The sequence below is a fragment of the Meles meles genome, chromosome 15, assembly GCF_922984935.1.
Source record: "Meles meles chromosome 15, mMelMel3.1 paternal haplotype, whole genome shotgun sequence".
NCBI classification, from domain to species: Eukaryota; Metazoa; Chordata; class Mammalia; order Carnivora; family Mustelidae; genus Meles; species Meles meles.
In genome coordinates, this window is record NC_060080.1 from 18,801,598 (window position 1) to 18,825,879 (window position 24,282).

The window sequence follows — 24,282 nt, forward strand, 5'->3', positions numbered from 1 at the left end:
CCTGTGATTATAAACCCAAACCCAAACACCTGCGGGACGCAGAGCCACTGATCTAAGTTACAAGGGTCAATGAGATCAGCCGGTCCTTACCCCTGACCAGCATCCCCGCGCACTATGGGCACTGATCTAGAGGATTTAACGCGTTTAAAGCGGCCTTTTCCGCATTTGGGCCTTCCTCATAAGGACAATCGCCACAAATACTATTCCTTACGGGATACTGAAGGCAGGGGCCCTTTCCGGCCACTCCCTGCGCAGTGGTTTAGGCCACGGGGGTGGGGGTGGGTCCCTGAAGAAGGACTGGACGCGAGGGAGGGGGGTGTTTAACGTCCAGTCGTGTTGGCTGGGAAGACACACAGAGTGCTTAGGGGAAGGCGATGGTCAAGCATGAGCAGAACGCAAAACCGCACTCGGAAAGCGGCGCTAGGCCAAGGGCCGGCGAGCGGAGCGGCGGCCCGCCAACGGGCGCGGGGGAAGGCGGGACGGAAAGACGACGTGCCTAGCTATTGGCTGCAATATCTGCCCGTCACCGAGAAGCGCTTCGTTGTGGTTCGCTACCCCCGACCCGCCCACCAGCGCCCCAACCGGGTACCCAGGTTATTTCTCCGCGGGCCTGGGCTCGGGAGCGCAGTTCCCCGGGCTCGGGGTCGTCGTGGTGGCTGGTGGGGTTCTAGCTTGTCGTCTGTCGCGGCGTAGGGGTTGGGGTGGGCTACGTCAAGTAAACACTGGACTCGAACGTTCTGTCATTCCGAGGCGACGTGCCCAAGTTGACGGGCCCGCAGGCCCTGGGGGGCGCACTCTTCTGTCGCAGTCGACCACTGCGGGGCCGTGGGCCTTGGGGTAGGACCCCTCGCGTGCTTGGGAAGGGAGCTGAGGTACCTGCGGTGGTCTGCAGCTTTCCTGCCAGGCCGGGCGGAGCAGGCACTAATCTTGTTGACGGGATGGGAGGGGAGGGACGGGGTGGTGGGCGCTGTAGGTCTAAAACGGGCGCAAACCCTAATGACAGGTTCCCCCTCAGGTGACGATCGGCGGGCGGGGGGGTGGTGGTGTGTGTGTGGGGGGGGAGGATGCTTTGGGCGTCCTAGAACTTGAGGACACAAATTTTTGTGAAAGCCCCTCCCTCTCTACTAAGCCCCTTGCGTGGGCTTCAGTAGCCAGAAAGTTGCAGCTCCCCGGGTTCGCGGCCCCGAGTCAGGAAAACTGCAGTGCGACCCCTAGGGGCCTGGCTGGTAATTGCCACGGCGGCTCGAACGGGCTGTGCGGTAGAAGGACGCCGAAAGCCTGGAATTCCGGGGGTTGCTAGGGTCAGTCCAGGAGAACCTCCCCTGCTTAAAAGATGGTGGTTCTGAAGACCTAATCAAAAACGATGGGGAAGGCCTCTTATTAGGGAAAGTGTGGATGGCTACTAATTCAAAATCTGTTCCACACCCTTCGTCGTCGCGAGGATTGTTAATTAAGCAGAAGAGAAAGCAGGACTGTGAATTCTCATTACTAAATAAGCTCAATTTTTTTTAGTTTCCCTAGGGGCTCTGTTTTTTGTGACCACAATGAGAAATTTAGACAGTGATGATCTGTTAACTGACAAGCTTCACAAGCCCAAGAGATCGAAAGAATGGTTTGAACCACAGCCACTTTCTTTTATGGAGGTAACAGTGGGATGGCATTTTGAAGTTTGTATTTGGGTAGTTGTGCTGAGATGTGGCTTGTGCTTAATATTTTTTCCTATGTTTTGTATTTAATTTCGGCTCTTTATTATTCCATTCGTTCTACTAACTTCTGTTTGCTATTCATTTACTTGCTTTTTAAGGTGGAATCATAGGCAAATGATTACGTTTTCCATATAGCAGTTATAAAATTTGTCCTGAAGCACTTTTAACGCTTTGTGTTTTTAGAAACGATTGTAATTTTTTCTAAACCACTTCATTAAGTTATAACTGATAGGCAGTAAGCTTCATATATTTGAAGTGTACAGTTTGATAAATTTTGATGTGTTCCCACATGAAACTATCACCACAATCAAGAGAATGAACATATTCAGTGTTTCCAAAGTTTCCTTCTAGTGTATCCCTTTTGTCATCCATCCCTCCTTGCCAACCCTCAAGGCAACCACTGATTTGCTATCTGTCACTACATTTGTTTAGCATTTAAAAAATTTTATACAGATGTAATCTTAAACAGCATGTATTCCCTTTATCTGGCTTCTTTCACGCACCATAATTATTTTGCAATTCATTCATGTTGTGGCATGTATCAGTACTTAATTTCTTCTTTTTTTTTTTTTTTTTGGTTGAGTATATCCTAGTTTGTCCATCCTGCTGATGGAAATTTGGGTCATTTGCATTTTTTGGCTATTACAAATAAAGCTGTTAGGAATACTTATGTACATGTCTTTATATGGACATACGCTTTCGTTTCTCCTGGGTATCTAGTTGTGGGATGACTGGGTCATATAGTAAGTGAATTTGACTTTTTTTTTTTAAGATTTTATTTATTTTTCTGACCCAGAGAGAGAGATGGTAAGAGAGGGAATATAAACAGGATTAGTGGGAGAGGGAGAAGCAGGCTTTCCACTGAGCAGGGAGCTGGATATGGGGCTCAATCCCAGAACCCTGGAATCACGATGTGAGCTGAAGGCAGACACCTAATGACTGAGCCACCCAAGTGCCCCGAACTTAACTTTTTAATGAAACTGCCAGACTGTTTTCCAGAGGAGTTTGCCTTGTACATACATAGTTCAAGGATCTGCCAGGGATTTGGTTAGTAATTTGTAAAATTGGTGGCATCTCCTCTACCGCTTTCTCATTCCAGGTATTTCATCTTTGACTTTCCAGCTCCTATGATTGCCCTGAACTCTGTCTTCTAATTCTTTTTTTTCTTTTTTTAAAGTCTTTCTTTTTTTGTAATCTCTGCACCCAACATGGGGCTCAAATTCACAACCCTGAGATCAAGAGTTGCATGTTCCTCTGACTGACTAGCCAGGTCCCCCTGTCCTCTAATTCTTGAATTCTGTAAAACTTCTTGTTTCTGAGTTTGAGCTCTCACCTTTAGCTGTGATGGAGGCCTGCTCTTAGACAAAAGTCCATAAAAACTTAAAACTTCTGGGGCGCCTGGGTGGCTCAGTGGTTTAGGCCGCTGCCTTCGGCTCGGGTCATGATCTCGGGGTCCTGGGATTGAGTCCCGTGTCGGGCTCTCTGCTCTGAAGGGAGCCTGCTTTCCTCTCACTCTCTCTGCCTGCCTCTCTGCCTACTTGTGATCTCTCTCTGTCAAAATAAATAAATAAAATCTTTAAAAAAAAAAAACAAACTTAAAACTTCTACCAATGTTACTGTCTTTTCCCGAGGGTTGACTACATCTTGTTTCTGTCTGCTTTTGGTCAGTCTCCAACAACTTCAGATTGTTTTATATATTTTTGTCTAGAATATTAATTCAGTACCCATCTTGGTTTTGAGAACAACAGATTTGCCAGGAATAGCAACTCTTTGAGGCAGAAAGAGCAAAGAAAATGAATTTCGAGGGTTTTGTTTTTTTTTTTAATTAAAAATTTTTTTTTTAATTTGAATTTTTTTAAACAGTTTTATTCATTTGAGAGAGAGAGAGACAGAGCACCAACCAGGGGAGAAACAGAGGAAGAGGGAAAAGCAGACTCCCTTCCCAGCCCGGAGCCCAAAGTGGAGCTTGATCCCAGGACCCACAGATCACAACCCGAGCCCAAGGCAGACACCCAACCACTTGAGCCACCCAGGCACCCCTTTTATAATTTTTTAAAAATAATTTTTAATTTTTTCATTATTTTAAAGATTCCACTCATTCATCTGACAGAAACACAGCTAGAGAGGGAACACAAGCAGAGGGAGAGGGAGAAGCAGGCTTCCTGCCAAGCAGGGAGCCTGATGTGGGGCTCGATCCCAGAACTCTGGGATCATAACCTGAGCTGAAGGCAGACACTTAATGACTGAGCCACCAAGGCACCCCTAAATCATTTAAAAAAAAAGATTTTATCCATTTATTTGACAACAAGAGAGAGAGAGCAAGCACTGGCAGAGGGAATGGCAGGGAGAGGGAGAAGCGGGCTCCCCACAGAGCAGGGGGAGCCTAATGTGAGGACTCTGTTTCAGGACCCCTGGGACCATGACCTGAGCCGAAGGCAGTCACTCAACCAACTGAGCCACCCAGGCACCCCTTTACTTGAGTTTAAATTCTGACTCAGTGCAGGATTTTCTGGGCTTCTAGTTCTTGGTTAACTCCCATGAGTTTTTTTTCCTTATTTTCCTTAGGTGTTAACCATCCTTGGGAAGGTTAGTTCTTGGGTTTTGAGATTTTACTCATCTGTTCTGAAAAACAAGAGTAGTGGAATTGAAGACTGCTACTTTCAGTGATTGATAATTTGAGAATATTTTTGTTTTTGTGTAATTGTCAGAAGATTTCAAAGTCCCATCCCAAATGTCTCTCATTTTGGGAAATTAAAAAAAATTAGTCATATTTACATTGTGGTAAAAGATACATAGCATCAAATTTGCTATTTTTGACCATTTTTTAAGTGTACAATTTCAGTGACCCGTTTACAGCCTCTTGTATTTTCTGGTGGGTATTCATGGAAGATATGCAAGTGGAAAAAATTAATGTTATGAACTATTTCATGAAGATTGTTGCTTTAAAATCTGAAAATGTGGAATGCCTGGGTGGCTCAGTTGGTTAAGTGTCTGACTCTTGATTTCAGGTCGTGATCACAGGATTGTGAGATAGAGCCCTGCTTTGGACTTTACGCTCTGCAAGGATTCTGCTTGGGATTCTCTAAAACCACCCCCCCCCACACACACACATGCTTATGTGTACTCTCTCACAAATACATATATCTTCAAAAAAACCCTGAAAATACAACTTGTATATAAATAAATTTATTAATATTTGAAGCTGTAATGACTAAATGAATTAAAGTAGAATTCAGTAATGACTGAATGAATTCAAATAGAGGTCTGATTTTCTATTTTAACTCATAAAGGTAAAAGCATTTTATGAAGTGTGAAGAAAAGATGGGTTCTACTTATCATGCAACTCTGGACAAGTCATTTGACCGTGCTGGAACTCAAAATGTCAATAATCTGAGTTATTTTTTGCCCCTGAATGAGCTACAGCAAATAGTGGAAAGATTCAAACACCCTTTAAGAAGTACTTGATGAAGGCTCCTGGCTTGGTAGGGTGTCTGCTTCTCCCTCTGACCCTCATCCCTCTCGTGCTTTCTGTCTCTCACACATAAATAAAAAATCTTACAGGAAAAAAAAGTACTTGATGATATGATTTGAAGTAGAAAAACTGTATTTACAGGGAACTTCCCAGGGATATGTCTGTCACATAAAAGCAAGTCCAGATAGTATTAATAATATGATTTTTAAATTTTTTTTTCTTTTTTCTTAGAATGCAGTGGGGAGGGCCAGAGGGAGATGGAGAGAGAAACTGAAGATGACTCCACACAGAGTGCAGAACCTGACATGGGGCTCGATCTCAGGACTCTGAGATCATGACCTGAGCCAAAACTGAATCTGATGCTTAACTGATGGTGCCACCCAGGTACCCCAGTAATTTTATTCATTTTTAAGATTGGCTTTTCAAAATTTCATTTTGTCATTTTAGGCATTAGCTAAAGAAGATACTGATGCAGCTATTCAATCAATATTATATAGAGAAAATTATGTAATTAAGGTAAGAATTGGCTATGGAATGTGTCACAATTAAAAATTAAATTTTGTTTATCCATTTTAGTTGTAGTACATCATCATTATACAAATTTTAAAAAATAGAGAAAATAGAATTGAAAACACTGATTAGCCCCTAGGATTAACCTTAAGCAATCTCTGAGATTGTTTCAATTGACTTCTCTTTTTATACTTTGTGAGGATTCTGTAAGAGTTTTCCCCAGCTTGTGCTTTCATCTAGTGGGGCTTCTGTGGAGTCAGTGTGTTTTAAGAGCTTTAAGAGCTGTTGCTGGAACACACTGACCAATTATTACTCAGGTATGCATAGGTAAGAAGGAGGCTTTAACTAACAGGACGGGCTTAATTAAAAGACAAGATGAACGTGCCTGTAAACACTGGATGGGTAATCTGTAAAGAAAAATTTTCCTTAGAGTTGTTTAAAAAGGAAAGGAACTATTCATTAAGAATGGTTGAAGACTGCTCTGACGTGAAGCTAGGGAGGGATAGAGCCTAGAGAAGCTCTCAGGGTTCCTGATTGGTTGGTTGGTTGATTTTGAATTTCTTGTTGTTGATTGTAGCAATCACATGATTTCATTTCCTAGATGAGAGGTAGATACGTTTTGGATAAGAAGTTTTAGTTTATAGCCTAAATCAATCATTTTCTCTACGGGCTGCTTGCCATTTCGTCCAGGTTGTGCTGTGCTTCTGCTTCTTCACATTTCTCTTTTTTTTTTTTCCCCTTCCATAGGATATACCTCTTCCACATTCTCTCATCCCTTCTCTTCCACATTCTCTCATCCCTCCTCTTCCTATACAACTCTTCATTCTTTAAGGCCCATCCTGAATGTCTCCCCCTCTAGGAATTAAAAAGAAAAATTTAGTCATTTTTTTCCCCATTGTGGTAAAATATATATAACCTAACTTTGCTATTTTTAACCATTTTTTAAAGGTACAGTTCAGTGACATTAATCACATTCACATGTTGTACAACCATTACCACTCTTTCCAAATAGATGGATGTCATGAAATCATCATCATTATCTATTTCTATTTCTAAAACTTTTTCATCATCCCAGCCAAAGCTTCATACACATTAAGTAATGAATTCCCGTCCCCTCTCCCCCAGAGGTCCCGCTAGTAACCTCTAATTTATTTGCTGTTTCTGAATTTGCTTATTTTAGATAATTTCAAATAAGTGGGATCCTACAATATTTGTCCTTTTGTGTCTGGCTTATTTCACTTATAGCATATTGTCTTCAAGCTTCATCCATTTAGAAGCATGTGTTAAGACTTCATGCCATCTTATGGCTGTCTAATATTCCATTTTGTGTATATACCACATTTCGTTTATACATTCATCTGTAGATGGACACTTGGGTTTCTTCCTTTTGGTTACTGTGAATAATGGTTCTATGAACATTGATGTGCAGGTATCTGAGTCTGTGTGTGTCTGTGTGTGTGTGTGTGTGTCTGTGTGTGTGTGTGTGTGTGTATTTTGGTATATTGTCCCTCAGTTGTTTTGTATATTTGTTTCGTAGTCTGTCTCTCCAGGGAGAGCAGGCATGTTGTCTAATCTGTCTATGTATTATTCACTATTTCCATTATGGTGTGTGTCACCCGGTAGAAGCCAAATAAATGATTGAATTAATGAATGACTTTGTGGGTTATTCTTAGGACTGTAATTGAGTTTACAGTTTTGAACAACATAGCTTTAAGATAATTGTCTCTTCCATCACTGTTTATTAGGAACTAGATAAGTATTTACAACATCATGACTTCTTAAGGGCAAGAAGAAAAGAGATGTTACATAAAAGATGGGTTGACCATGTCGCACATCCTCTCCAGAAGAAAATTATAGAAAAAGTTGGTTCACATAAGAACATTAAAAAAAGGAGACAAGAAGAATTAGATGGTTTTTTAAAACATGTAAATAAAAAGGTATGAAGAGGTCATTTGATACTTGTTTCAGTTGGTTTAAAGCTATGATTATAATCATCCAAACAGCCTGCCCCTTCTGACTCTATATTAACCTCTGTTATGGCATATACTGTTCTTAAATCCAGGGTATGTGGAAAGGATGGAGGGAAGAGGGTTAGGTCTGGATTTAAATGTGTACATTAGAATCTGTATTCTTTGCTTTTTAAATGTAATTGTTAATTTTATATACCGATTAAATTTTGGCTCCAGGTTCAGGATATTTATATATAGTTCTAGAACTCCTTTATTTACAAAGCTGTAAAATATTTGTTTTGGCATTTCTGAGAGATTGAGATGTTTGACTAGGAAGCATTTAAAAATAAATTTCCAAATCTGTTAGTGTTCCAACATTTGTTATTCTTGCAAATTTTAAGTGGATTCCTTCTGTCACTATAATAGTTATTACTTGGTTACATTAAGTTTAATTTCAAATTTGGTCTTCCCTTCCCCTTTGTATTTGTCATTGATGCTGTTCTGAAGTAGAAGAATGCAACTGTGTGACTCTTGAGTTTTGTTAACACTCAAAATTAATGGTGCACCTCTTGTTATGTGTAGTTTTATTTCCTTTCTATAGGGAAATGTATTTATAGAACATTATGATCCCAAAGAATATGATCCTTTTTATATGAGCAAAGAAGACCGGAATTTTCTGAAGGTAGGATAGATTTCTTATTTTTGGTATTATGTGGTTGGTGATTCTGAGTTGCCCTAATATATAAGTAGTTATTTAGTGATTCCCTAAGAACGCAGTAACATCTTAAGAATAGTTTGCCATCTCCATATCTTAGAAAGGAATAAAAAAGCAAAGTCCAAACTAAATTAAACCTTTGTAAAATTTGAAAATACTGTATAATAATTGGGTAATAGGTAACATTTTAAAATTTCATAGACTTTAAAAAATTGGTTAGAAATTTAATACATTTTCATGATACATGAAAAAAAGGTTTTTTTTGTTTGTTTGTTTGTTTTTTTTTTGAGAGAGAGAGAATCTTAATCAGGTTCCATGCCCAGCGTGGATGCAGGGCTCAATCTCCCGATCCTGAGATCATGACCTGAGTTGAAGTGAGGAGTTAGATGCTTAACCAACTGAGCCACCCAGGTGCACCACCCCCTCAAAATCTATTTTTAAATAAAGAATTAAAAAACCACTCTAAGGGGCACTTGGGTGGCTCATTTGGTTAAGTGTCTGCCGTGGGCTCAGGTCATGATTTCAGGGTCCTGGGATGGAGCCCTGTGTGGGATTCCCTTCTCAGTGGGGAGTCGGTGTCTCCCTCTGTCTCTGCCTCCTTCCTGCACTCATGTTCTGTCTCTCTCTCTCTCTCAAATAAATAAAATAAAATCTTTAAAAAAAAAAAACCCTCACGATTTCATTACACAGAATGAACTTATTAACATTTTTTGGTATATCCTTCTGGATAGCGAAGACTACTTTCTATATGTAGATGTATATACACATTTTTATTTTACAAATTGTTGTAACACACATTATGTTTTATAATCTGTGTTTTTTCTCAATAGTTCTATGATTTGGTTCTTTCTTTGTCAATAAATGTAAATAGTTAATTTTAATCATTTCATAGTATTCTGTTAATAACAGCTGGGGTCCTGGGTGGCTCAGTACGTTAGGCATCTGACTCTTGATTTCTGCTCAGGTCATGATTTCAGGGCGTGAGATCGAGCCCTGAGTTGGGCTATGCACTCAGTGGAGAGTCTGCTTGAGATCATCTCTCTCCCTCTCCCCACTCTCTCCCTTTCTTCCTCTCTCTCTCTCAAATAATAAATCTTGGGGTGCCTGGGTGGCCCAGTGGGTTAAAGCCTCTGCCTTCAGCTCAGGTCGTGATCACAGGGTCCTGGGATTGAGCCCCGCATCAGGCTCTCTGCTCCGCAGGAAGCTTCCTCTCTCTCTCTTCCTGCTTCCTCTCTCTCTCTTTCTGCTTCCTCCTCTCTCTCTGCCTGCCTCTCTGCATACTTGTGATCTCTCTCTGTCAAATAAATAAAAATCTTAAAAAAATAAAATAATAAATCTTAAAAAAATAGTAACTTGCACTGACCTAACCAAATGTTAGGACTTTTTTTTTCATCTTCACTGCTACCACATGATGTAATTTGCAGATGAGGCAAGTGAGACACAAATTGGTTAAGTTACTTTTCCAGTCACACAGCTGTAAATAGCAAAGCGTAGATGTGTTTCTAACTATATATGGTATCTTGCTATGCCACCATTTTTTTAACATATTCCCTACTGTGAACATTTAGATTATTTTTGACCTATTGCTGTTATAAATGATGTTATGATGAACTTACCTATAACTATTTCATAAGGTTTTCCGTAGGTAAGTTGCTAGAAGTAGAATTGCTGAATTAAAGATTATGCATAATTTTTATTTATATTGCCAAATTGTTCTCCAGGATGGTTGTGTAAATTTGTACCCCCACCAGAGAGTCCATTTTCCCACACTTTTGCTAATAATAGTACATATTATTAAACAAAATTAAAATCCTTGAGCCATAGACCTCATTTGAATCATAGACATTTTAAACTGCTGGCATTTGCAGACAAAGCAGGGTTTTTTTGTTTGTTTGTTTTGCTAAATTGGGTTATGTGTATGTGTTATCATTTCTCTTTTAATAGGTGAAAGTTAAACTGAGATTTTACAGCTAGAGCCTTAGATAAACTAGCTAGTAACATAACTAGTAAAGGGCAGAACTGGGATTTGAAACCCGATCTTTTTTTTTTTTTAATATTTTATTTATTTGAGAGATTGAAAGAGAGAGCATGCATGCTTACCCCAAAGGGAGGAGGGGGAGAGGGAGAGAGAGAAAATCTCAAGCAGACTCCCCAGCGAGTGTGGAGCCCAGCTCTGGGCTGGATCTCATAACCCTGAGATCATGACCTGAGCGGAAACAAGGAGACGCTTAATGGACTGAGTCACCCTGGCGGCCCTGAAACCAGATCTTTTTGTATCACAACTGAAGTTCTTTTACCATGCTGCCTTTCTAAGTGATGAGCTGATAGGTGGCCTCTTAAGTTTAGCTGAGCGTTTTGAAGTTATAGCAGCAGTTCTCAAAGAGGAATATAGACCTCTGAGAACCCTGAAAGCCTGTTAGGGGTCCATAAGGCCAAGTATTTTCATAATAGTGCTGAATATCATTTGCCTTTTTCATAATGTTGACATTTGCTCTGACGGGGCAAAATCAGCGGTGGGTAAAACTGCTGTACCTTAGAACTTCTTGTTAAGTCAGTGTCACCAAATCAGACTCGTGGTCATTATCGTCTTCATTGCCATGCACTCACAGTAAAATCTAGTTTCACTTAAGAATGTCCTTGATCACACATTAAAAATGATTAATTTTATTAAATCTTGCTCCTGAGCACACATCTTTTTACTATTCTGTGTGATGACATAGAAAGTATGCAAAGAGCATTTCTGCTGCCTGCTGAAATGCAGCATGATCATATGAATTGTGAGCTATACTGGTTCAATTTTTGTTTTTAACGGTACACCGTTTTTACTTGAAAGAATGTCTTACAAACTGTGATTAAGGGGTGCCTGGGTGGCTCAGTGGTTTAAGCCTCTGCCTTTGACTCAGGTCATGATCTCAGGGTCCTGGGATTGAGTCCCCACATCGGGCGCTCTGCTCAGCAGGGAGCCTGCTTCTCCCTCTCTCTCTGCCTGCCTCTCTGCCTATTTGTGATCTCTCTCTCCCTGTCAAATAAATAAAATCTTAAAAAAAAAAAAACTGTGATTAAGTGTTGGGTGTTCAGCAGACATTTTAATAAAGCAAGTCTGTCACTTCAGGAAAAACAGCTGACAATATTTGTTGCTAATAGTAAAATATGGATTTTTAAGCAAAAATTTGAATTTTGGAGAAATACTCACCATCGTGGGTGTGATGGCTTCCTAATGCCCTTACACTTTTCTGATGAGAGTGGTAATGATTTTAATGAATGTAATTATAGTGTAATGAAATGTATTAACATTTGGAAGATCTCACATACCTCAGTGATAGAATTTTTTCCAAATAGTCAACCCATGACATAGACAAAAGATCCATTCAAAGTTCAAGCTAGGCCAATGGATTTAGTGTAGTTGAGTTTGAATAATTTCTTGATTCAGTTTCAGATTGCACATTGTAACCTTTAAGAAACTACCACTTACTGCGTTTGGGTAGAGTGTCTAAGAAGCATATCTGATCTGAATCAGATCAATTCATATTAGAATGATCTGAAAAAGCTATTAAAATTAGAGTTAACTATGATGGAGGGCCCTCATTTCTTTGTAATGTGTTAAATATATATAATGGTTACTCTGAAATATGTAGAGACTATTCTTTTTTTAAAGATTTTATGTATTTATTTGACAGAGAGAGACATAGCGAGAGAGGGAACACAAGCAAGGGGAGTGTTAGAGGGAGAAGCAGGCTTCCCCCTGAGCAGGGAGCCCGATGCAGGGCTCAATCCCAGGACCCTGGGATCATGACCTGAGCTGAAGGCAGACACTTAACAGCTGAGCCACAGAGCACCCCAAGACTATATTCTTGATTCATCTGGCCTAAGAGCCATACACGGATGCTTAGGTTAGACTGAAAAAGACCTGCAATCCTGTCCTCAAAAGACATGTTTTTCTTATAGGTTATCGTTCCACCATTTCATGATCCTTTGAAAAAGGCACAGTATGACAAAGATGATGAAAAAAGAACTCTTCTTCAGTGTGAGACTGGTACTTAGTGCCTAATTGTTCTGTGATTTTATAACCAAGAGCAATGGGAGTTGCATTTAATTGTGCTAATTTAGGTTACTAATCTTCCTGCAGGCAAAATATATACAATGAAAGAATTTAAAGAGATTGAAAAGGCCAAACTGCATTCCAGATTCCCAAGAATTTCTAATTCAAGGCACTTTATGACTCCAAATGAGTGGCTTAAGCTGCCTACAACTTACATAGAAAGTGAATTTTGTAAAAGGAGCAGGTAATGGTTAATATAATAGAAATTATAGAACCTTTGGAATTTGAAACTGTTCTTGAGACAGTGGTATAAATTTTGTCGTAATTCTGATTTTTAAAAAATGTCATTTTTCAATGAAAAATCCGTAATTCTTTATTCCTATTTTTGATGTTTCTTTTTTTCTTGGGCACTTTCAAGATTTTCTCCTTGCTTTTCAATAGCTAGATTGTGATGTGTCTGAGTGTGTGTGTGTGCGCCTATGTGTCCCCTTTCTTTCTGTTTATCCTGCTTAGGGTTCTCAGAGATTCTTGTATCTGTGGTTTGACATATTTCTTTCTTTTTTTTTTTTTTTTTTTTTTGGAAAATATGAGGCCATTATCACTTCAATTATTTCTTATGCCCCATTCTTTGTTTTTCTTTTCTTTCTGAGACTCCAAGTATTATTATTATTATCATTATTATTATTTTAAAGATTTTATTTATTTGACAGAGAGAGCGAGCACAAGTAGGGAGAGCAGTAGGCAAAGGGAGAGGCAGAAGCAGATTCCCTGCTGAGCAGGAAGCCGGATGTGGGGCTTGATCCCAGCCAGGTGCTCCTATTTTTTTTTTTAAGATTTTTTTTTTCAAGATTTTTATTTATTTATTTGACAGAGAGAGAGAGAGACCACAAGCAGGCAGAGAGCAGGCAGAGAGAGAGGGAAGCAGGCTCCCCACTGAGCAGAGAGCCCAACACGGGGCTTGATCCCAGGAACCTGAGATTATGACCTGAGCTGAGGGCAGAGGCTTAACCCACTGAGCCTCCCAGGTGCCCCTTAAAAAGATTTTTATTTGAGAGAGAGCACACAAGAGAAAGAGCACTGGTAGGGGGGTGGGGCAGAGGGAAAGGGAGACGCAGGTTCCTGCTGAGCAAGGAGCCCAATGTGGGACTCCATCTCAGGACCTTGGGATCATGACCAAGCTGAAGGCAGACACCTGACTGAGCCTCGAAGGTGCCCCTGAGACTCCAATATATATATGTTAGACCATTTGATACTGTCTCATAGCTCTGTAGCTCTTATTTTGTTCTTTTCTGTTTAAAAAAATTTTTTTCTGCTTATGTTTCAGTTGGACACTTTCTACTAACCTTTCAGTTCTCTGAGCCTTTCCTCAGCTGTGTTCCATCTCTTTTTTAAAAGATTTTATTTATTTTGAGAGAGAGAGAGCACATGCCAGAGACAGAGATAGTGACAGAGAGCATGAGATCAGAGAGGATGAGGGAGAAGCAGGTTCCTACTGAACAGGGAGCCCAACACAGGGCTCCATCCCAGGTCCCTGAGATCATGACCTGTGCTGAAGCACCACCCAGGCGTCCCTGTGTCCCATCTTTTGATCAGCCCATCAGTGGAATTCTTTGTCTCTAATGTGATTTTTATTTCTAGAATTTCCGTTTGATTTTTTTCACATAGTTTTCATTTCTTTTGAAACTCTCCCATTTAATTTTTTTATTTTTTATTTTTTTAAAAGATGTTATTTATTTATTTGACAGACAGAGATCACAAGTAGGCAAAGAGGCAGGCAGAGAGAGAGGAGGAAGCAAGCTCCCCGCTGAGCAGAGAATCCGATGCGGGGCTCAATCCCAGAACCCTGGGATCATGACCTGAGCCGAAGGCAGAGGCTTTAACCCACTGAGCCACCCAGGCACCCCCGAAACTCTCTCATTTATACAGGTTCACTTTTCCATTAGATTCTTTAACATATTAGTCATAGTTATTTTAAATTCTCTGATAGTTCCCATGCTAGGGTCCTTTCTGAATGTGGTTCTATTATTATTTTCACTCTTGACAATGGTTTATTTTTGCCTTGCCCACCCGCCCACCCCGTGCCTTATAGTTTTTTATTAAATGCTAGATATTTGAGGTTCTTTTGTCCGGCCTTTTTTCTTCCATGTCTTGTCATTTTTTATTGAATACCAGGAAATAGAGGTAGAACAGTATAGACCGACTATGTCTAGAAACAGATATGCCTTTGCTTCTGTCAAGCATTAGTGTGGAGAATTGGGTTCATCTAGTCAGAAGTTCAGCTGGGTTTAGGTATTACTGTTGCTATTGTTACTTTTAGTGCACTGGAGGCTTCAAATGCCTTTAGTGTTGGGCTTACCATAGGGGCTGGCTTGCCAGAAGGGTTTTCTCAAGCATTTCTTCTCCCCTATCAGTTTTTGGCTATTTCTGTAAGCCTGCTTCACAGAGTTGTGTGGGGGAGGTGTGGGGTGAGTCTCTCCCGTGTTTTTGTTTCATTCCCAGAAGTATACTGCTGTTGCCTGTTATTGCTAGGCTCATAGTGGGAGCAGAGGAATTTTTTTCTGTTTCCCTTATCCTGCCACAGTTTAAGGCATGCTCTATATCCTTGGGCCTCAGGAATAGCATGTTCTTAGAGTTCCTTTCCCTTCTCCTTGTGGCAGCCAAACTCTTGTGTGGTTGTTCTTGGGTGAGTGTCCTGCCCTTTTTCGAATAGTAGCAGATCTCTGCTTGGTATAGGTATAGGATTCTGGACCTAAAGTGGTTTCTTGTCTCTTCCTGTGGGACAGAGGATTTTTACTTCTATCCTTATCCTAGTAGCACTGATTCCTTGCCTTGGTCCTAGGTGTACCCCTCTTACTTCTCCACAGGCAGACAGGTTTGCCTGTACTTCTCTTCCAGAAGCAGCTTATCTTTGCTTATTGTCCTGAGGGGGTGGGGGTGGGGGTTTACTTCCCTCTTCCCAGCAGCTTTAGGCTTTTGCTTTGCAGTAGGAAAGAATCCAGGGAAATGGGTGGTTTCCCTGGATTTTTACCTGAAGCTCTTGGTCTCTTCCTGAGCATCCTTATCACATCCTTTCTGTGGTCTTCTGCTCTAGGTCCAGTCTTTTCTGAGGAAAACACTGTTTCCAAGACCATTAAATGCCACTTTAACCCTTCCTCTATCAAATATTCGCAGTTGGGGCACCTGGCTGGCTCAGTTGGTAGAGTATGTCGCTCTTGATCTCAGGGTTGTGAGTTTGAGCCCCATGTTGGGTGTAGAGATTGCTTACATAAATCTAAAAAAATAATCTTGAAGTAAAATATGTCCAATCTACCTCCTTATACTGGTCAGTATGCTCCAGTCTTTCTTTTGTCCCATCACTTGACACACATGTACTTACCCTACAGTTTGCAACTGTCTAGTTGTGTGTGAAATGGCTAAGTGGATGACTAGTCATTGGTTGAGTCTGTGAAACTACTTTGGAGCGATTTTGTGAAAAGCCTTGAATGCCAGCTTAAAAATTGGGATTTTATCACGAATGGGGAGTCATTGAGGATAGTTGAGGAGAGCATGAAATGCTGGAAACTTTATTCTGGCATACGCTGTATATGACAGATTAGAGATAAGATAGGACTGGAAGCTGGAGAACATTGAAGTTTTTATAAGGATCTATGTTGTTTTGATAAAGGCTTCAGGATGGTGGCAAAAGCAATGAAATAAAGAGATTGATGTGGTAAAACAAAGGAATTTTAGATTTTGGTGGCCAGATTTGGAGGGCCAGGGAAAAGAGAGGAAATCGGTTTTGTTTTGTTTTTTAAGATTTTATTTATTCATTTGACAGAAAGAGCGAGGACAAGTAGGGGAAGCAGCAGGCAGAGAGAGAGGGAGAAGCAGGCTCCCCATGACATGGGACTCAATCGCAGGACCCTGAGATCATGACCTGAGCTGAAGGCAGCTGCTTAATGATGGAGTCACCCAGGCGCCACGAGAGGAAGTCAGTTTTGAGAAATATTATCTTACATATTAGTTTCCTAAGGCAGTTGTAATAAAGTGCCACAAACTGGGTATTTTCTTCAATTCCGGGGGTGGGAAGTATAAAATCAGGAAGTCAGCAGTGCCATTCCCTCTATCTAGGGGAGGCTCCTTCCTTGCCTCTTTCCTAGTTACTGGTGGCTGCTGGCAATCATTTTAGTTGGTCTGCAGTCTTCTTTTTTTTCTTTAAGATTTTATTTATTTATTTGACAGAGAGAGAGATAGTGAGAGAGGGAGAAGCAGGCTTCTGGATCTGTGGGGCTCGATCCCAGAACCCTGGGATCATGACCTGAGCTGAAAGCAGATGCTTAACAACTGAGCCACCCAGGTTCCCCTTTATTCTTGTTCTTTATAGATAATTTGCTGAGTACAAAATTCTAGGTTGGTATTTATTTTCTCTTAATACTTTAAACATATGCTTCTCGTTTTTGGTTTCTGTTGTTTATGAGAGGTCTGCTGTCATTCTGATTTTCATCCTCCATGGCTGCTTATAAAATCTTTGTCTTTAAGGTTCTTTTTTAAAATTTTATTTTATTTTCTTATGGATTTTATTAGAGTGAGCGAGAGAGAGAGCATGAGCAGGGGGAGGGGCAGAGGAAGAAGCAGGCTCCCCACTGAGCAGGGAGCCCAACACAGAGCTTGATCCCAGGACTCTGAGATAATGACCAGAGCCGAAGGCAGACCCTTAACTGACTGAGCCATCCAAGTGCCCCAGTCTTAGTATTCTGCACTCTTAATAGAGGTGTCTAGGTATAGATTTCTTTTTATTTAATCTGTTGGTATATATTGTGCTTCCTGGATCTCTGTGTTCATTTTTTGTCAGTCTTGAAAATTCACAGCAATCATCTCTTGACTGCTTTTTCTTTATTTGTTCCATTCTGCATCTGGGCTCAAATTAGACATATATTAGACCTTATATCTTTTTATTTTTATTTTTTAGAGGGAGAGAGGGGGAGAGACAAATAGAGAGGAAGAGAAAAATCTTTTTTTTTTTTTAAGATTTATTTATTCTAGAGAGAGAGTACAGGAGCAGGGAGAGGGACAGAGGGTAAAAGAGAGGGGAAGCAGACTCCCCACTGAGCGGGAAACCAGATAAAGGGCTGGATCTCAGGACCCCTAGATCATGACTTGAGCTGAAACCAAGAGTCAGATGCTTAACCGACTGAACCACCAGGGGTGTCAGTTTCAGTAGCTCTTTTTTTTTTTTTTTTTTTTTTTTTTTTTTTAGTTTCAGTAGCTCTTAAATACTCAAGAATGTATACTAGTTTGAAATGATGGTCTTGGACTATATGCATAGCGGTCAATATATAACAATAATTTTTGTATAAATATAAGATAGTTTTGTTTTCAAAAACATCCTCACACCATGTTATCTTGTTAAAGGTTAAAAGTGAAAATGAATTTTAACGATTGTAGTTTTGATATGAAACCCTTGACAAGAGTTCCTCATCCTGTGGAGGCTCAGCAAGAAGAAAAAGCAGTTATTTCCAAGTAAGTCTGTTTTTCCATAGCTTTGCTTTTTTCATTAAAGATGCTTGGCTGTGTTTCCATCCCCTGCCATCCTTTTAAGTTGCTGGAATGGTGCTGAGGCATACACCACGTTCCTGTGGCATGACATGGGGCACCTCCCGCCTCTGTGTTGGGATGAGATGGTGACTTGCCTCAACTCTGGTTTTATTTTATTTTATTTTATTAAAGACTTAAAAATTTTATTTATTTGACAGAGATCACAAGTAGGCAGAGAGGCAGGCAGAGAGAGAGGAGGAAGCAGGCTCCCCACTGAGCAGAGAGCCCGATGCAGGGCTTGATCCCACCCTGAGATCATGACCTGAGCCGAAGGCAGAGGCTTTAACCCACCGAGCCACCCAGGTGCCCCTCAACTCTGGTTTTAAAGAACAAATTGCTAACACATTCAGAAATAACAAGCAGGAACAGAAGATGGACTGTTAACAACTCAAAGTTTGGGAAATTTTTTTTAATTGGAATTGGAGCAGAAAAGTGGAATTTTGGACTAGTTTTGGTAGATAGTAGGTACACTGAGAACGAAGCGATACTACAAGGAGAGTGGTAGTATGTACTACTTGTGACAGAGGGATCCTCCAATTGCCTAGTTACGGAATTCAAGGTTGAGATTTCTCTGTATAGTTACATGATCTGTTTAACTAGCTGATTAAAACTAACGAGATCCCGCAGATGTTGGTGCAGGGAATGTAAAGTGGTGCAGCAACTATGGAAAAGAGTCGGGCAGTTTCTCAAAATGTGAAACGTTAAATGAGCATGTGACCCAGCGGTTCAACTCCAACCCAGGAGAAGTGGAAACATACGTCCACAGAAGTGATCATGACATGACATGAGTGATAGTGGCAGTATTAGTCACAGTAGCCAAAAAGTGGAAACAACCTAGATACTCATCAGCTGGTGAGTGGGTAAAAAAAAAATGTGCCATATCTAGTGATACATGTTATGAGATGGTTGAATCTCTGTGAAATACCGTATAATTCTATGTCCAGAAAGGCAGATCTATAGAGACAGGAAGTAGACAGTTGTTGGGCTAGGCCTAGGGTTGGGGATGGACAGTGATTGTAAATGAGCTTGAGGTTTTTAGACCTTCTAAAATTAGATCATGGTGTTGGTTGGACAGCTCTAAATACACTAATAATCATTGATTTCTATACTTAAAATGGGTGAATTGTGTGGTGTATGAATTACACCTCAGTAAAGCTGTTGATAGTAATAGAAAATACTAAAAATAATTTAAAAACCGAGCAATGCAGAAGCAAAATGAGCTTGTATGATGTACAATTAATTCTCTGTTCCTAAAAAGCCCCAAAGCAAGTTGCAGTACCCTTTCTTTTTTCTGAGTAGGCTCAGAATTTGATGGATAAATGCAGTGTGGCCAAAGCCAGAGGGCTTTTTAGAGATGATTGATGCTGCCATGGGCAGCAGAAAAAATGATTAATGACTAATTGAAACAGATGACTGTTAGAGATGGAGGTGGACACTGTGGGCTTCTCAGTGTCCTAGAGGGGTGGTTTAATAATTGGCTGCTTTTTGAGTGGGAATTTAAATTCAGGGATAATTGAAGTATTGAAAGTAAGCCCTGTTCACTTGGTAGCTAAAGGTCTTAAAAGATGGAATGAGTCAGAATCACTCTTGAACCCTAGGTTTCAAAAGAGTAAGTTTCTCTACAATCCCTAACTGCCATGGTCTCATGGATCTGTTTGGGTCAGGTTTTAGGATAATAAATATTTAAATCCTACTTAATTTCTATGTCTGATATAAAAGGAGGGCTTTTGTTCTCAAATATCTCTTCTAACAGAGTGGAACCCAGCTATGAAGGAGAATATTGCATATTTGCGTACCGGAGGGCCTATATTTTAGACTAGAGACTTAAGTCTATGAGCTTCCCTCTGGAAAAGAGGTGGATTAGACTGTGAGTTAGGGAAACATCCCAGTTATGGCATCAGGGGTGGAGAAAGCATATTTGTCTTTGACGGACCTTCCTTGGGAAGACACAATGGACAACTCTGTGAGGTGGACATTTACTCTGGAAGAACCCCACTCAGCTGTTTGATTAAGCAGCAAAGCAATTACAAATGTAACTAATATTAAAGCTAGGTAATGCTATTTATTTGGGTTTCTTTTTTATAAAAATGTGTAGATTCATACAAAACTCACCAACTTCAAAGTAAAAAAATCTTAAAAATTAAAAAAATTTTTAATAATAATAATTATTATTTTATTTTAAAGATTTTTATTTATTTATTTGACAGAGAGAGATCACAAGTAGGCAGAGAGGCAGGCAGAGAGAGAGGGGGAAGCAGGCTCCCTGGTGAGCAGAGAGCCCAGTGCGGGGCTTGATCCCAGGACCCGGAGATCATGACCCGAGCTGAAGGCAGAGGCCTAACTACTGACCCACCCAGGCGCACCCCCCAAAATTTTTTTAATGCTACAAGTGAGTTGTTACTTAAGAGAATACTTTTCTTTCTGGTTCCTTCCTATAGAAATAAAGGATCATGCTTTCTGGGAAAAGAATCTCCGTGTTTTCATGAGAGAAAAAATCCAAGTCTCAAAGAGGCCAACTCTGTACGCCACTTCCTTGACCCTCAGCAGGAAGGGGACCAGGACACCGTGAAGGCTGGGAGAGTCCTCTTTGCTATACACAAGGTAGAAATTGCTGATACCGAAATCTGGGCAGCTGGGAGCTTCTCTGTAGGACAGGCTTTCAGGAAGAGAGAAGGCAGTGGACTGCACCCTCTTTCCCCCAAACAAGGCGAGGGACAGAGTAGAAGAAACAGAAGCAGCTTCCTTTATTCAGAGGGAGTGGAGAGAGTTGCCCTCTGGACCTGCCCTCTGGTGGGTCGACTTCCAGATTTTCCTGCCTCCCTTTTAGGAATGTTAACTGTTCTCTGTCTCTCTGCCATCTGTCATCCCTACCGTTTACCACTTATCACACCCAAGTCACGTCCCAAATTTTGTTCCCCTTAATTCAACCAAGACAGGCAGAAAATTTTCAAAAGCACCATGTACTAAATTCAGTGTAGTAAAATTTAGGAAGTAAAGGCCCCCAAATTTAAAAATGTAAAATGTATAGAAATACAGGTGTTCGGGGCGCCTGGGTGGCTCAGCGGGTTAAGCCGCTGCCTTCGGCTTAGGTCATGATCTCAGGGTCCTGGGATCGAGTCCCGCATCGGGCTCTCTGCTCAGGAGGGAGCCTGCTTCCCTCTCTCTCTCTCTGCCTGCCTCTCTATCTACTTGTGATCTCTCTCTGTCAAATAAATGAAATCTTTACAAAAAAAAAAAAAAAAAGAAATACAGGTGTTCACAGAGCACAGTTTTCTCTTCCTAAGATAACTACAGTTAAACTTGGTGGCCATGTGACAGGTCTCACTTAATTTGCTGCTTCCAGGTCTACGTGCCACTTTGCCCCTTCATTTCTCTTCTCTATACCCTTGTGTGTCCCAGTGCCCTGGGGTAGAGCCTCTTTCAGGAGTGGATTTGGAGGAAAAGTCACAACACACCCTTCCCATCTTCCAGTTGGAGATCAATATGGGAATGGTGCGTTAGTCCAAATATACACTCTTTCTATCTTCTTTTCAGTTTCTCCATTTTCTCCATTTTCCTACTCCAAAGTGTCAGGAAATTTTTTTTCCTTTTCCTCCAAACTATGTGAGCTAGTAATAAGTACAATGAGGAAAATAAAACAGGGAAGGTAGGGTAGGGGAAGTACATCAACAGAACAGGTTTGAATGAACAGCAGGGAAAAAAACCCAAGTTGCTTTATACTGAGGTACTGTACAAATACATGTTATAATGGTTGTGAGTATCTTGACTTTAACCAGCCCCCCAAAGGATTATTCTTTACTTTTGTATTTGTGTCCTTCTTATTGCCAAAACCTGCTTTGCCTCCAGATTTCCCCTCATTCAGGAGAGTAGGATTATAATCCAGCCAGGACCCCTCAGGACAAAAAGCTAGGAGTCATCCTTGATTTCTTGCTTTTCCTCACTTTCCCTGTCTAGCAGGTGCCGGCTCTGTTGGCTTATCAACTTTCCGGTTTCTCACTACTCTCACCAGGTCAGGCCGCCGTGCTCCTACCTGGTCTTTCTCCTTCTGCAGCTGCCCCTGTATAATCCGTTCTCCATGCAGAAGCTGTGTTCTTTAAAAAATGTGAGATCCCATTTCTTCCCTACTCAAAACCTGGGAATGGCTTCCCTTCATACTTTGGAATTTATCCTAATTCCTTACCGTGGTCTCCAAGTCCCTGGACCATTGGGCCCTGCCTCCGCTCCAACCTTAGCTCCTGCCTTCCCTCCACATTTGCTGTGCCAGCCTCACCAGCCTTTTTTGGTTTTCTTTCTTTCTTTCTTTTTTTTAAGATTTTATTTATTTATTGAACAGACAGAAATCACAAGTAGGCAGAGAGGCAGGCAGAGAGAGAGGGGGAGGCAGGCTCCCCACCAAGCAGAGAGCCCCATGTGGGGCTTGATCCCAGAACCCTGGGATCATGACCTGAGCCAAAGGCAGAGACTTTAACCCACTGAGCCACCCAGGTGCCCCGTTTTTTTGTTTGTTTGTTTGTTTTCTAAGCATACCAACTTTGCTCCCATCTCCCACTTTTGACTATTTGGGATTCTGGACCCAAATAGAGGTAGAGTACATAGACTAGTGGTGAATTTTGTGAAGGAACATTGTTATTTCTGTTCACTTCATTACTCAAGTGAGAAGGTCATCTGTCAGTTGACAGTGAAGGTAGAGGACCAAGATTCAGAGGTTTGAAAAAAGGGAAGAAAGGAAGGTAGTATTTTCTAAGTCACCATAATCCTAGTGTAAATCAGTACTCTAGACATCCTGACAGTCTGAAAGCAGGACCGTGGGGGGGTCCCTCAACTCCTGTCACACATCAGTGATCTACCCCTCCACCCTATAATAGGGTTGGCTTGTCCCCGAATCTCTGCATGTTTTGAATCCAGAGAGAGTGAGGAGAGGCTGAGCTAGATTTAGGTGGGGTCTTTGCCTGAGGGAGGAGTCACTCAGCTCTGGAAGGACAAGGCTTCAGGGGGCTCTGCTCTGCCGGGCTGAGGAGCTCTTTCTGCTCGTGTAGGCTCCCCATTCCCGTATCACACGTAACTCTTCTTTTCTGTCACCTTTAAAAGGTTTCAGCAACCAAGGAGTGTGCACCCTGATCCTTGATTGGTGAGGGACACAAAAGAAGGCTGCTCCGGAGGAAGTCATCTGCCAGCGGGACTCACTCATGGTGAGGACCAAGGAAGGCGCTCAGCCACTTACCTTCTGAGTTCAGTGTCTGTCTGATAGTTAAGGAATCACAATACCATGTATTGATGGTTATTGCCAATGTATTTTCTGTAGATGTTAAATATTGCCTAAAAGATCCAATAAAAATAATGATAGTTACCTTACTGAGTGCCTGTCTCAATTCACTTGATCTTTCCTGAATCAAGGTAGGTATAGCCCCTTTGGTCAGGGACCCTTAAAACCCACTGCCTCATATTCTCCCCCTGGTTTTTCTCCTCTCCCCTCCCCTTCCTCCCCTCCCTTCCTTTTCTCTCCCCTCCTCTCCCTCCCTCCTTTCTCTCTCTCTTCTTTCTTCCTCTCTCCCTCCCTCCCTTCCTCCTATCCCTCCCCCCCCCTTTCTTTCTTTCTTCTTTCTCTTTCTCTCTCTTTTCCCCTTTCTTTCATTTTATTTGTTTACTAGCAGGAGCAGGGGACAGACAGAGAAGCAGGCTCCCACTGGAGCAGGGAGTCCCAGGACCCAAGGACCATGACCTGAGCTGAAGGCAGACCCTTAACCACTCAGGCGCCCTTCCCCAGGTTTTCCTAACGGACTTCAGAAAATTTAAGAATTCATTTTGAGTACGATTACCCACTTGCTGATTCTGATTCTGTGTGTCACTCTTTGGCTCATGTTGAACGTGATCCCTAGTCAGGGGAAGATGGCAGGATTTTGTTTTCCTTAGGCAAAAGGGGACACTAAAAATCATCCCTCTCCTAATCGTAGCCCTAGTTCGTATAGGTAAACTGTATATTCTCTGTAGTATTAATTTATAAGACGTCAACTAATTTGAAACAAAATATAAGGTCATGTTGGATTGGGCAGTTGAAGGCCCCATGTGCACGGGCCCTCCTCCTCCCTGACCTCCCCCACACTTGACTGGCCCTTGTTGGGACAGGGGCTTCCAGGGAAGTGGGCTCTGGTTTCAGCCCAGTGCTTTAGTTTGGTTTTAAAAGGACGCTCCCTTTTCCCTCCCTTAATCCTCTGGTCACTGGTCACCCTCTGGAGGTGGGTTGGTGAGTGAGTGGGCCAGGCACTCCACTGAGAGGGGAAGAAGCCTGCAGGGAGGCCCTAGGTCTTGGGGGTGGTGGT

General features: G+C 41.5%; 1 protein-coding gene across 8 annotated transcripts; it reads left to right on the forward strand.

Annotated features, from left to right (window-relative positions):
* Positions 1-483: 483 nt before the first annotated feature.
* Positions 484-23,317, forward strand: FAM228B (family with sequence similarity 228 member B). Of its 8 annotated transcripts, none has more exons than XM_045980002.1 (10): positions 484-593; positions 1,513-1,643; positions 5,626-5,694; positions 7,434-7,625; positions 8,239-8,319; positions 12,298-12,385; positions 12,479-12,635; positions 17,783-17,890; positions 20,404-20,566; positions 23,054-23,317. In XM_045980002.1, the coding sequence occupies exons 2-10, from the start codon at positions 1,545-1,547 to the stop codon at positions 23,081-23,083; spliced, it is 987 nt and encodes a 328-aa protein (XP_045835958.1). In that variant the 5' UTR covers positions 484-593; positions 1,513-1,544; the 3' UTR covers positions 23,084-23,317. The 8 variants fall into 8 exon arrangements, with proteins under 8 accessions (XP_045835958.1, XP_045835952.1, XP_045835951.1 ...); XM_045979996.1 differs by lacking the exon at positions 484-593 and adding an exon at positions 612-872; XM_045979995.1 differs by lacking the exon at positions 484-593 and adding an exon at positions 612-837.
* Positions 23,318-24,282: the final 965 nt, after the last annotated feature.

Coding starts and splice junctions, on each gene's coding strand:
- FAM228B (XM_045980002.1), top strand. CDS start 1,545: ATGAGAAATTTAGACAGTGATGATCTGTTAACTGACAAGCTTCACAAG. Junction 8,320..12,297: donor AAGACCGGAATTTTCTGAAG/GTAGGATAGATT, acceptor TTTTTCTTATAG/GTTATCGTTCCACCATTTCA. Junction 20,567..23,053: donor TCCTCTTTGCTATACACAAG/GTAGAAATTGCT, acceptor CACCTTTAAAAG/GTTTCAGCAACCAAGGAGTG.